We start from the raw sequence: 13,350 nt of genomic DNA on the forward strand, positions 1-13,350 counted from the left end.
TGTCCGCTTGGGATGTAGCGGAGGCACCGTTGCTGGCAGCCCACCCGCCCTCCCGCACAGACACACACACACGCTGAGGTGCCACAAGACAAATAGGACCGAGAAAGAGATGCGCTATTTAAACTTTCATCACTATTTTTCTCCCTGCTCCCCTTGTTTCTTTTGATTTATTTTTTAGCGTGTTTTCCCCAGGCTGTGCTGTTTGCCTGCATCTGTTTCCTCTCCTTCTTCGCTCGGCGGCAGCCAGGCGCCTTTCCGAGGGCTGCCCTGCATTTTTCAGGCTGTCCGGGCTCAGCTCCCTTGGGTCTGCAAGAGGAACGAGGCAGCAGAGCAACACCGGGCTGGGGTAGATGCAGGTTGGACACTGAGGGACAACGGAGGACCTCTAGACGTGACATCCCCCTTTTGCTACCCAAGCAAGGACTCTGGGGCAGTTCGTTAAGACTTTGCATCGCACAAACCTCACAATTGCACACCCAAGCACCGATCCAGGCTGGGCGGGGAATGGCTGGAGAGCAGCGCTGAGGAGAAGGACCTGGGGGTGCTGATTGATGAAAAGCTCAACGTGACCCAGCGATGTGCAATCGCAGCCCAGAAGGTCAACCGGATCCTGGGCTGCATCAGAAGACGTGCGGCCAGCAGGGTGAGGGGGGATTGTGCCCCTCTGCTCTGCTCTCATGAGAGCGCTGCATCCAGCTCTGGAGTCCCCAACATAAGAAGGACATGGAGCTGTTGGAACATGTCCAGAGGAGAGCCATGAGGATGATCCAAGGGCTGGAGCACCCCTCCTATGAGGAGAGGCTGAGAGAGGTGGGGCTGTTCAGCCTGGAGAAGAGAAGGCTCCAGGGAGGCCTTATTGCCACCCTCCAGTGCCTAAAGGGGCTCCAGGAGAGCTGGGGAAGGACTTTTTACAAGGGCATGGAGCGATAGGACAAGGGGGAACGGCTTCAAACTGGAAGAGGGCAGGGTTAGATTAAACATTAGGAAGAAGTTTTTCCCTGTGAGGGTGGTGAGGCACTGGTGCAGGTTGCGGACTTTTTACAAGGGCATGCAGCGATAGGACAAGGGGGAACGGCTTCAAACTGGAAGAGGGCAGGGGTAGATTAAACATTAGGAAGAAGTTTTTCCCTGTGAGGGTGGTGAGGCACTGGTGCAGGTTGCCCAGAGAGGTTGTTGAGGCCCCATCCCTGGCGGTGTTCAAGGCCAGGTTGGATGTGGCCTTGGGCAACCTGGGCTGGTGGGAGGTGTCCCTGCCCAGGGCAGGGGGTTCGAATGAGATGATCTTCGAGATCCCTTCCAACCCAAACCATTCTATGAATTGCTGCATCCCATCCCATCGCCATCCGTCCCAGGGTGGGTGACCCTACCAGGGCTTGGCATGGGAGAGATGCAGGAAGGGTGCCGGTCACGCCAGCATCCTCCAAACGCCCAGCCTTCCATCCCCCACCAGTCCCAGCAGGACCAGAGCCTGGCAGCCCACGGGTGGGGGGCTGTATGCTTTGAAGCAGCGCCAGCGTTGGCACCGTAGCCAGCGTGGCCTCTGTAATTTGACAGCGCACAACACAGAGTGAGGTTTGGGGTTGTTTGGGGTGTTTCCCCCCCCTTATGTAGGGAAGGAGGACACAGGCAGCTTTGCCAATTGTTTTCCTTGCAGAGGAGCTGAGCCTCGTCCTACGGAGCAGCCTGCAGGCAGACGCGGTCTCCAGGTTTCAGGCGTAGGATGCAAAGGGAAATCTGGTTGGTTGTACTCAGAGGGAGGAATATTATGAGTTGGAGTCAGGGCTCAGCCCTGCGACTGACCCCATTCGCAAACGCGGACCACTTGGCTCCGTACTGCCCCTTTTTCCTTACCTGCCAAAAATCCTCATCTGCAAAGGGATCACAACCCTAATTGCGTGGCCAGGGGGAGAGGTGGACTGGATGCATGTCAAGATAGTTGAGGGGAAGATGCTATTGCAGTCCGGGATTAGGTTTCCTCCAGAGCTCAGGTCACCGAGTCCCACAGATTTGCCATAAGTCTCCAGTTAGTGCTGTCCTGAAAAACATAACCCGTGACAGCACTCTGACACAGCAAAATCTCAGCCTTTAAAGTGTTGGACAAAACCTAAGAGCCTGTTTATAGCCTCCCTAGCTCTGAAGAGCTGCTGGAAATCTGAATCCTAAATGTGTAAAGTCCTGATAAATGAAAAGCTGAACGTTCGGGTAGCGTAAGCTGCTCTGCAGTGGTTTAGGCCCTCACAATTCGCAGCCTTCAGGCTTGATAATAACAGCGAGACCCCAGACAGCCTGCTGGGAAACCGCTGCCAGAGACACAATCCCTGTAAGGGGATTCTCTCATGCAGTGGAGCAAGAGCCATCCTCAAATCAGTTTAGTTTGAGCCCCTTTTCCTCCTTTTGGGAAGCTATCCTAGATACTTGATGAAACAGAGAACCTTCTTTCTTCCACACTGTCCAAGTTTTCCTGCTTTTTCTTTGTCTTCTCCTGACCTTCCCCCAGTTCTTTCACTCCGAGCTTTCATGGTCTCCCAGCCTTCATTTTATCGAATTCCACAAGCCAGTCTTTCTGATCTCACCTGGTAGGAAAGCTGCTCTTTTTCCTTTCATCAGCTCCATGGCCTTTCTCTGTGCCTGTCCCAAACCTGGTTCGTCATCCGTGAGCGCGGCCAAGATCTCCAGAGCACCTTGCAGAGCAACACCACTGGCCTCGGCAAAACACCCCCGAGGCTGGCGGGGAAAGCAGACGTCAGCTTCAGAGAGGAGGCAGTTCCCTGCAGTTATCAAGCAGAGAAGAGGATGTACCAGTCCCGAGTGGAGCACAAAAATGATACAGCAGCTAATTAACTCATCATTTTGCTGAACGTCATTAACACCAAGCTTATTGTCAAAGTCACACCCCGCCAGTCGCGCTAGGTTAACCACTGGCGGAGGGCAAGTGCCTGCTCCTTCTTGGGGCAGGACAGGATCTTCCTGGGGGAGGTAAGGAGACCACGGAGGCTGCAGGTTGAATCCTGCTCCGTTCACAAGCACCTTGCCAGCAAACCTGGACTCGGAATGCCCCAGCACGGAGCAGAGATTGGATTTGCAAAGGAAAACATTCTTTGTGGGGTCTGCATTGCAAAAACTGCCACACAGCAAGTGGTGATATGCAGATCTGGGTACAGCCACCCAGAGCAAGCGTACTATGATGCCCTCATAAGCTTGACTTGTCTACAAGAGACAAACATGCCTCTTTGACACGCCTGCGATGCGACGTCTGAATACACAAACGCTTCGCTGCACCAGAGCAAAGCTCCCAGATCGATCCTCACTGCGTGAGAGGGCCAGCTGAATCCCTCCAGGCTGTCTCCCTGGGGCTCCCTGCGCTTTTCCTGACTGTAGAGACAAAATACGGGAGCAAACATACCCTTGTTCAGCTTGGCTTCAGCATCTCCATGGGGCTTTGTGTTTGCAGAGAGCTGTCTTGGCCCACCAAGCGCTGTTAGCAAACTACCATAGAGGGCTGGGGATGCTTTTGGTCTACGCTTAGACTCAGCTTTGGGGTTTGGAAACACCTCCCAACGGTTTGTGACCACCAAGAGCATCTTCTGGTTGCTGTTATTTGTTTTCCACACATGCAAGGTGAGCTCAGAGTGCCACAGATCCCCTAGAGAAGATGAGTAATGCATCATTGATGCCTTACCCAAAGGGTCTCGTTCCTCAGGGGAACACTTGTGCTGAGTCTCACATCAGCTGAACACGACTTGGAGATACACGGCTCAGCGTAGTCCGCGGGGACTGGTCCATATCTGCTTCTCCAGCCCAGCAGCTGGGTGGCCCTTCCCCACTCGGTGAGCATTTGGGGTTGAACCTCTTAACGCTGCCCCAAGAAGAGGAGGCTCATTACACAAACCCAAGAGGGAGGAGGTACCAGCCACAACAACAGGACGGGGGGGGGGGGACGGACGCAGGGTTCATGAGAAAGAGAATAAGGCTGTCTCTGGGGGTGGTTCCCCCCAGCGAAAACAAGGGGGGGGGGGGGGGGAAGCAGTCAGTGTTAATTAGGAAGAAGTGCTGGTGGCTGGAGGGCTTTTTGCTTTCTCCACTTCCAGGAGCTGACTTCTGCCTGGAGGATCCTGTTATCTCAATAAATATTGCTAATAATTGAGGCTCTGTCCGTTCGCCACAACACTGTCCAGCCGACCGGCTGCCGGGAGCGTTTAGAGACATCTATTTTCTTTCTGAGTCAAAGCTGCAGCGTTAGCCTGGGGTATTAGTTCAGCACTGAATAATTCCGCATGGTCCCATTGATTAAGCATACAGTTAAGGCTCACAGGGCGGGACCGTACGCGGGAAAGCCTCTAACTAGCCAACTAATTTAAGAAGTTGCTGAATGCACAGCCCAAGAGCAACACTCATTTACTTGTATTTCTTTATGCTGATGTGCTGCAAAATGGGCTTTTCCCAAAGCGCACTCCAAAGGGCAGAGAGCAAAGACCCCAAGCTGTCCTTACTCGTCCAAGCAGCTCACAGCTACGGAGAACAGATTAATGCCTGTCCAAGGCTGGTTTAAAAATATTCGGCGAGCCCTGTGTTTTGACAGAAAAATTAGGGGTTTGATGAGAAGCAGCACATGGTTTCTTCAGAAAAAGTTTTATCTGCAGCGAAGAAAAGAAGAGTTCTCCAGCTGCAGGTCCCGAGTGCACTGTGAGGAACAGGAGACCTTCTGCTGGGACGTTTCACCTCCCACCCCAGAAGGTCTCAGTGCAATGTCCATTTGGGGACTGGACTCCCACCTCACAAGCGGCTGCATGTCATCCATCTCTCCGGCTTCTTCCTACTCTTGTTGGCTTGAGCCATCATGGATCCCTTCTCTTTCATTCTCTTTTTAAACTTTCCAGACATGTAAAGGTTAACTCCATTTTCTTTGCTGTCAGGAATAACCCCCCCAACCCCAAACAACTCTTCCTATTTATATCCTTGTATTAATCAGAAAGGCGAGCACTTCTACCATCTACATGATTAAAAATTAGAAGACCGGATTCTGTAGTGGTGCCTTGTAATAATAACCAATCCTGGGAGCACAGTGGATGAATAATGGATCACGGCTCTATGCTACTGGCTTCTTGCTTTACCTTCTTTCTTCTCTTTTTATCTTTCATGCTTCTCTTCCTCCTTTCCCAGGCTGGAGTTTGAGTGTGGAAGGAATACGTCCATCCTTCATTTTGCAGAAGTTAGAACTGTTGAGAGACATTGGCAATTCCTATTCATCAGACCCTCTCCTCCCCAACCAGATCCCCTGGTTAGTGAGCCTGGAGACCATCAATAATTCATGCCTACATGAATAACTGGGGGATGACAACCACTTACTTGGGAAGACATAATCAGGACCCATTCTCTCTCCTTCTCCTTAAACAGCTGCCCAAGTCTTGTCGCTCATCCAATAGATGGAAGAAGGAGCTAAACAGTAGGTTAGAAAACAAGGTTTTCCGGCACAATGGAAGACAAGTGGTTCCATACATGAGGTTGTCACCCCATCCCATGACGTCCCCGAGGTTTCATGGGCAGCTAAGGGACAGGCTGCTCTGAGGGGGTGATGTTACACCAATGACTGCAAAAAAAACCCCAAACTTCTTCAGGTGTCAGCCTGTGGGAAAGGACACCAGTCAGGAATATTAAACAACCCACCTAAAGTCCCTTCATTTCATCCCAAGATGCTCTTCAGAGAAAGGGGTTTCGTTCCCCCCCTCCGCTCCACAAGATGAATTTCCAATATTTTACAAGCTGAGGTCAAATTCAATTAATAGCTTCAGTGAGGGGGAAAAAAAAAAAAACAAACCACTATTGAAAAATATCAGAGGGTTTTGTGTTGTTTTGTTTTTTTTTTTTTAAAAACAGTATAAACTCATCCAATGAAAGGGTTGGTTTTTTAAAAGTGAAAAGAAATACTTTCTTAATAGTTAAATAGCATTAGAATGAAGCAGAATTTTCCACATTTTCATATTTCAGAGGCTGACGTATTTCAACTAACCCAAACCACAGATTTTCAGTTTTTTCTCTTGTAGCCTGAAAAAAAAAAATGTACATTTTGGATCCATGTAGCAAAGCTTTTTTTCCCCCCGCAGTCCCTGGGTTCCACCCACTGAGCTGAAAAATCCCATTACTCACAGCGTTTGGCAGATGTGTATGTGACCAGCGTTGTGTGCAACCAGCACATCTGCCCTGCCTACAAATCCTGTGCTGATGCGGGCAGCCACCTTTGAATTGTCAGAGAACATAATCCCTTTCCATCTCCCGAATTCAGCCCGGCGCTGGAGGAGCCAGCGAGGAGTTTTTCGGTATTTCTCAGCCAGCTGAAACACCGGGGCAGCTCAGGAGCAGACGCAGAGCCATACTTGGCGATTTCAGAGAGGTCTTCAGCCAACTTTGACGTTCGCTTTGCACGGCTCAGCCTGCTGCGGGCCAGCTCGAGGAAGGGGAAACAGTACTGACTCATAACAAAAGTGGCTCCGCTTTGGTGGAAATTTGGCAGGTTTCCCCAGCGAGGATGCTGAAGGGTAGGAGGCTTTTGCTACCTGGTATTGAGCTGGAAGTGAAGAAGCAATTTCTTCCTACACCCTTCGCTAGCACGAGCTCTTCTGCTTGGGCAAGAGGGGCTGCAACGGGGATGCCTTTTCACCGTGTCCTCCACGTTTCTGCTGGCTTCCCAATGCTACGTGGGCCTCAAGAGCTCCTGAAACAGGCCATGAGGTGCCTGGGCAACGTGTCTATCTGTAGCAAGACCTGCATTTGGTTGCCCAAAGGATCTGGTTGGGAAGAGCTGGACTGATAGCTGTACCAGCCCTCTCCACCTTCAGAGTAGGTCTTGACTAGAGCAGACCCGATCATAGGGTAGTTTGAGTTGGAAGGAACCCTTTAAAGGTCCAACCTCCCCTGCAGTGAGCAGGGACATCTTCAAGTAGATCCGTTTGCTCAGAGCCCCATCCAACCTGACCTTGGATGGTTCCAGGGATGGCGCATCTACCACCTCTCTGGGCAACCCGGGCCAGTGTCAGGGTAGCAGAGATGAAAGGTCCTCTCCGCAGGATGAAAGGGCACCCTCTCTCTCCAGCAGGATTTCCCCTCTCTTACCTGGGGGTGTTTAGAGATGCCAGGCTTCAAGAGCAAGTCCCAAGAGGAGACTGTGCTCAGGTGGCCTTCATCTCCTGCTTATTTCCATCCCTCCTTGTCTCTGGCATGAAGTGCTTCCCAACACTAGAAACAGAGATGCCCAGGGGCTGTGTGATACCAGCAAAGCCACATCCTGTAACGAGGACGCAGCCTCACACAGGCTGTCAGGCAGAGATGCTTTCAAAGGAAGGGCGAGATCTTAAATGTCTCCTTGACACCACCGGCAAAATCTGCTTTCACAGAGGGAGACGCTTAAAAGATTCACCGCGGTGAGAGGGAGTCTGACCAAATGAGAGGAGTTTCACAACCTTTTGTGTGGCGAGACAGCAGCACAGACAGTGAGCAAAAGCGACAGGGAAATCAAAGCAGGGTGAGGGAGTGCTCAGGGTTCCTCCGTCCCTCCATGATGGAGGGTTCACAAGGGAGCCCTCTTCAAAGGCAGGCGGTCTGGAAACCACACTCCCAATGCCCATAATAAGCTGTTCCCCCCCTCAAGTGCAATAGGTAACGGTGTAAACACAGCTCTACTGCCTTTCTCCTCCCAGTCGTGCTCACCTACCTCCCAGTTTGCACTCAGAGGAACAGGGGTCAGACCAAAGACCCTCCGAGCCCCATATCCTGCATCCAGCAGCAGCCAGTTATAGTTGTCCAGGGAGGACTAGAAAAGCAGGGTCAGCAAGCACAGGTAGTTTCTTCAAACAGTCTCCATCCTCCCACAGTTTGCAGCTTGGAACATCCTGGGCCAGAGGTGCTTCTAAGTATTTAGTAGCCCTTGGTGGATTTCTCTGCCTCAGGCTCGATCCTTCATATTACTGCGAAGCTCAGGTGACCGCCTGACCCACGTCCCCTCCAAAACTTCAGCCAGTTTCTGCTGCTGCGGTTGAAGTCTGGGACACAGCTCTTAGGAAAGCCAGCTGCACCACGGTGGGATGGGGTTGCATGCTGCCACAGCCCCCATCAAAGCCAGCTGCAGAGATTTGAGAGGTCACAGTCCAGACCCCAGCGGTAGCAGCAGGAAGGTTGGTTTAACGCTAGCAAGTGACATTGTGTCCTCTGTGCCATTCCCTTGCAGTTCCTCCAGACGATCCTGTCATTATGGGGGGACCCATCATCAGCCTGAGAGCAGGAGACCCCCTCAACCTGACCTGCCACGCGGACAATGCCAAGCCAGCAGCCTCCATCATCTGGATGCGGAGAGGAGAAGTCATCAATGGAGCCACCTACTCCAAGGTGAGGCAGGACAGGGCTGGGGACAAGGGCTGTGCTCTTCCCTTCGTTCAGGAAGGTGTGCCAGACTGACACTGCTGTTCACACAGCCCCAAAACATCTAGGGCAGCACCTCCGGCTCTGCAGAGCTGAGACCCTCACCCTGCATCACCCCATACAACCTCCCCGATGGAGAGGCTGGGAGGCAAACAGTCAGGGGGATGCAAGTGAGAAACCACAAACCGTCACCAAAATGGACTCTGCTCTGAATTTGCCTGGCTTTTTGTCCCCTCTTACAGCTGATAAATTGCCTGGTGTGCCCACTTGTCCCCCCCCAAAAATCCCACCCAGGTGTGGTGCTAATATTGTGTAGAGCAACACAGAGCCAGCACTGACTTGGCCTTGGCTATAGCAGCAGCTCTGGATCAAAAGGTGGTTGCAGTGACATATGTCCCCTCCTCTAACTGCAATTTTCCATGAAGAATCATCAGGGTTGTTGGCATTTTTTAATTTAAACAGAAAGCCTTTATTGGGTCATAAAGGGAAACATCAAAGAGCAATCAACAGCGTACTCGGAATGGGTACCCACATGTTCTCCTGTTTATAGATGCCTGATGTCTGGTAAGTGCTAAAGATTCAGTAACACTTGACGTTTCTAATGAAAATTTCTAAAGAATGAAATTCGAGACATAAAATGGGTCAGTTTGCAGCCATTTGTAATGCAAGCAGACTTCAAAGCCAGGAGTCAAAGGCATCCCTCTCAAGCTCTTGAAGATCTTTTAATAAACGTTTCACCCTCTGCTACCACTGTGAAGCCTCCACCCAGCGTCATTCCAGCACCATCCCGATCTGCTTGGAAAAGCAGAGGAGCCAAAGCGCCCTCCCCTCCTCCTCCCCGTCACTCTGCAGAGCACACGGATGTCTCAGCTGAAGCCGAGCTCCTTCCTCCTAGCTGATGGGTGTGAAGAGAAGGGGGAAATTGCCCCATCTCCCCGTGTGCAATGCAAGAGGCAGCACTAATTAAAGCCAGAGAGAACTGACCTCTCCCTCTCTCAAATCAAGTGGAATTAATTAAAATCCAGGCTATTGACATGCAGTTGTTTATAGCTTATTCTGCTCACCCTGAGCCGCCTTCTCCACTGCGGACTGCTCAGTCCCGGCCCTGGGGAGCCAACACTGAAGCCTTTTCCCTTTCAGACCCACAAGTAATGGGTAGTAGAGAAGTAAGAATCCCCCTCCTTTATTTTCCAACAAAAAAAACCTTCTGAAGCAGAGCTTTCAGGCTGCAGCTCCATCTCACATGCGGTGCAGAGATTTCCATGGCATTTTAAGCAGCTGTCAGGGACGGTCTGGGAGTGGAATCCTGTTCTGCATGGGAGAAGCATCCTCCCCTTCTCCTGGGGTCAGAACCTCAGTGTCTCCTGACTTACTGGAGGTTTCCATGAGGCCCTTCCACAAACACAGCATCCCTGCCACGAGCAGGGAGAAGCAATGCTCCAGGGCCAGGCACACACAGGGGTGGTCAGGCAGCACCCCTAACCTGACCAGTTTTGTGGTTGTCTTAACCTTGCGAAAGGTTAAAAAAGAAAGACACCCTTCAGAAAACCTAACCGCCAATCTGAGCTATTTTTTTGAATGGGAGGGTTTGATTTTGGGGGTCTGCAAAGCCTATCCCTTTTGAGGCTCCCTTTAAGATCATTCCTCAATTTCTCTCTTGCTGCTTTTTCAATAAAACTAAAGCCCAACCCAGTTTTCATTGGAGCCAGATATTCTAGTCAACCAAGGAAAAACACCATTCAGGTTCCCAATTGCCTGAAACCGTTTCTACTGAGGGATAACTTCTTTGTGTCTCTGAATTTCCAGTCTACCACCCAATTAATACACAACCCCCCATAATCACAGCCAGAATAGCCATAACTGATCAGAAACCCCCATACTTACCCCTATCAAAGGGGACAGGGACTGGTGCCTACAGCCATAGGGGGTGTTATAGGATCCTGTAGGGTTTGGAGGCCAACCCAGAGCTCAGGGGCACCATGGGGGGAAGGTACTGCGCAGCCAGGACCCATGGTGCTCAATTTAGGGGTCACCACATCCTCAGCACCTAAAGTGGGGCTGTTCCACAAGGGAAAGGCACACAGGATGACAACAAAGCAAGCAGAGGGCAACATCCTTACTACCAAGGAAGGTACAAGGGGAGCAGCATCCTTACCACCGGGTCACAAGAGGAGCAGAGGAGGTTTGGTGATCATAGCAGAGTCAACCACACCACAGTCATCTCCAGAAGGTCCATAGCAATGAGGCAGCTCTGAAGTTAAACCCAGAAATCCAACCCACACCTAAAGCAGAAGCAGAACTGGAACTGGAGCTTAAATACAACTCCTGGGCCTATGGGTGAAGAGCTCTTGGGTGGAGTCCCCAGATGAGGTTCGTCAGGGAAATTAAGCACTGTGGGTGCGCTCAGGCCCTGATGATCATGGGCTAATAGGTCTTGGTCCTGCTTCTCCCCAGCTTCTGGGCTGATTGTGGTGACAATTTCTCAGCGTTGTTCCTCGTCTGCTGTGCCTGAGATGCACAAACCTGTGCGCGTGAAGGCTGTGTCAGGATGAACGCAGGTGGTGAAAGCTTTAGTCTTGCTGCCGTATGTTTATAATTCAATAAAGCACTTGTCTTACATTGTGAGGAGGAAACCTGAAGGATACAGACTTAGAGAGAAAAACTGCCTGACAGGATCCAAAATCCGTGGTTATTGGACGGGTGTATCCGTGGGCGTTTACCACTATAATCCAACAGGTGGGAAAAGCTGTTTCTGACATTTCTGGTCCCCAGAGGATGTTGATAAACTGAAGAGAGGTCAGAGGAAAGCCCAGAGAATGACTAAAAGGTTGAAAGCCATGTAACGTCTTGAGAGCCTCCAAGGGCTCGATCGGTTTAGTTTACCGAAGTCAGGGCTACGGGGTGACGTGACCACGGTCTGTAAGAACTTGCAGGAGGATTAGGAGTTTGATAACCCCCGAGGCTTGCCGATAAAGGCATGGCAGGGCACCACGGCTGGAAGTCGAAGTCGGATAAGTCCAGGGAAGAAACAAGGTGCCGAGGCTGAGCGGATAGAGGTGGTTGACCACTGCTGTACCGGGCTCGAGGTTTTGGATCTCCGGCATCTTCAGGTCTCCATCACAGTGATCACCAGCACGAGGCGAGCCGGAGTGGTGATGATTTACCATGGGTTGGGCTGGACCACCCGTGGTCAGGATCAGTCCCGTGCCGCTGCCAGCCGGTGTCACCACTCATTGCTGTCCAAAGTGGCCCAGGTGGGTTTTTGCACTTGCTTGGCAAAGGCACAGAAGGTGACAGCAGGTTCAAGAAGTTGGTTCCCCTATCTGTCCCCGGCTCCCTCTTTCCCAGGTGGGTGGACGACGTGGATCTCTCTGGAACCACGATTCCCAGGTCTAGGCACGCAGGGCTGGAGGGAGGCAGGTGGGAGTTAAGTGCCCAATTCCCGGGGAAGTGCAGGGAAATTTGTCTGTGCTCTTCCCCAAAGGCTTCTTGGCAGATTCCAACCAGAGGAACTGTTGCTGCAGAGCGCGCTGCTTGGCTGAGAAACTCGTAGGAGCAAGGGCTGCGCAGAGCCTGGCACGACCCTCGGCCAGGGGAAGGGGACCTCTTGTAGGAAACTGCCTTTTCTCATCTTCGTTTCTCTCCCCACAGACGCTTCTCCGTGACGGCAAGAGGGAGAGTATCATGAGCACCCTTTTCATCGCCCCCTCCGACATTGAGAATGGGGAGAGCATCGTCTGCCGCGCCACCAACAAAGCCATTCCCAGCGGGAAGGAGACCTCCGTCACCATCGATATCCAGCGTGAGTACACGGCCGGCCAAGTTAGCTCTTGGGGACTGTGTGACCCCGGCCTCCCCGCTCTCTCCATCGCTGCCCGCGGGGCTCTGACTCCAATCAGGGGCAGGGTGCTGGGTTTTGGGGGGTTCCTTTCACTGGGATCTACTGGTACGTTAATACGGTGGAGTCAGAGACAGGAGATTTCATCTCCCCTGAACTCCCCGGGGCAGCAGACGGACAGGAACGCCCACGGGGACAGGCTGCTTCCCAGCTTTGGCGTCTTGTGTCCGTGGTTTTGAGCGAAAGCAGCACCAGCTGCCGTGCTCTGGGTGGCCGGTGGGCGCTGCACGTGGACGGGACGTGTGCCTTGATCCAGGCCTCTGGGATCTCTGGAGCAGGGACGGACCTCAAATGGTTTTGACTGAGCAAGCAGCATCTCTGGACGCGGCCAGTAGCAGAGATAAGGCCCATTAAGGTTTCTGGTACAAAACCGCGTTTCCAGTCTTACAAGCTGTTCAACAGTAAGTTTTTTGTATCGTTCTCCACTGAGGTAGCATGTTAGACACCTGATCGGTGGGAAGTCTCCCTCCCGTGAAATACAGCTACTGTCAGTCACTATCTGATGGGGGCAGGTGTCGAGAGCCGTATCGTTTACCCTTCACTGTAAATCCGTGAAGCAACATCTTCCTTCCGCAACAATTCACGTTTCGCAGATCTCTCCCCTCCTCCTCTGCAATAGCTGTTGCTCTCGGGCTCATCCTGACCTCCCTCCAGCCGGGCTTCATTTGCACACACAATTCCTGCAGCTGTATTTACCAACAATTTGCAAATGCAGGGTGTTCAATATTAGCATGCCAGCTGCTTTCCAGAGTCCAATTAAAACTAGCTGAACAAACTCAAGCACAGCAGAAAATTCACCATTTAAGACTTCCAGCTTTTGCTGCCGGAAGATTAACAGGCTCTTGGGTCGCTGGATAGCATGTCCTGACAGAACCGGCCAGATAAAATGAGATAATAGCATGGGTTATTTCACAGCCGGCAAACAGTTACAATAGCTGGAGACGCACACGCGTTCTCACAAACAACGCAAAGCCGGAGACATCATTACACTGTGCTGTACAGTGCGGGGCAGGAGACGTGAGCTGAATCCCTGAGCCTGATGG

At 51.9% G+C, this 13,350-nt stretch overlaps 1 protein-coding gene across 1 annotated transcript in view; it reads left to right on the top strand.

Moving 5' to 3' along the window:
• The window catches only part of KIRREL3 (kin of IRRE like 3 (Drosophila)), a 160,299-nt gene that overhangs the window by 94,161 nt on the left and 52,788 nt on the right, over positions 1-13,350 (top strand). The window contains 2 exon segments of the mRNA XM_009890829.1: positions 8,219-8,376; positions 12,061-12,211. Of these exon segments, the coding sequence (XP_009889131.1) occupies positions 8,219-8,376; positions 12,061-12,211 (309 nt within the window).

Source organism: Charadrius vociferus, unplaced genomic scaffold, assembly GCF_000708025.1.
Source record: "Charadrius vociferus isolate BGI_N301 unplaced genomic scaffold, ASM70802v2 scaffold858, whole genome shotgun sequence".
Classification (NCBI taxonomy): Eukaryota; Metazoa; Chordata; class Aves; order Charadriiformes; family Charadriidae; genus Charadrius; species Charadrius vociferus.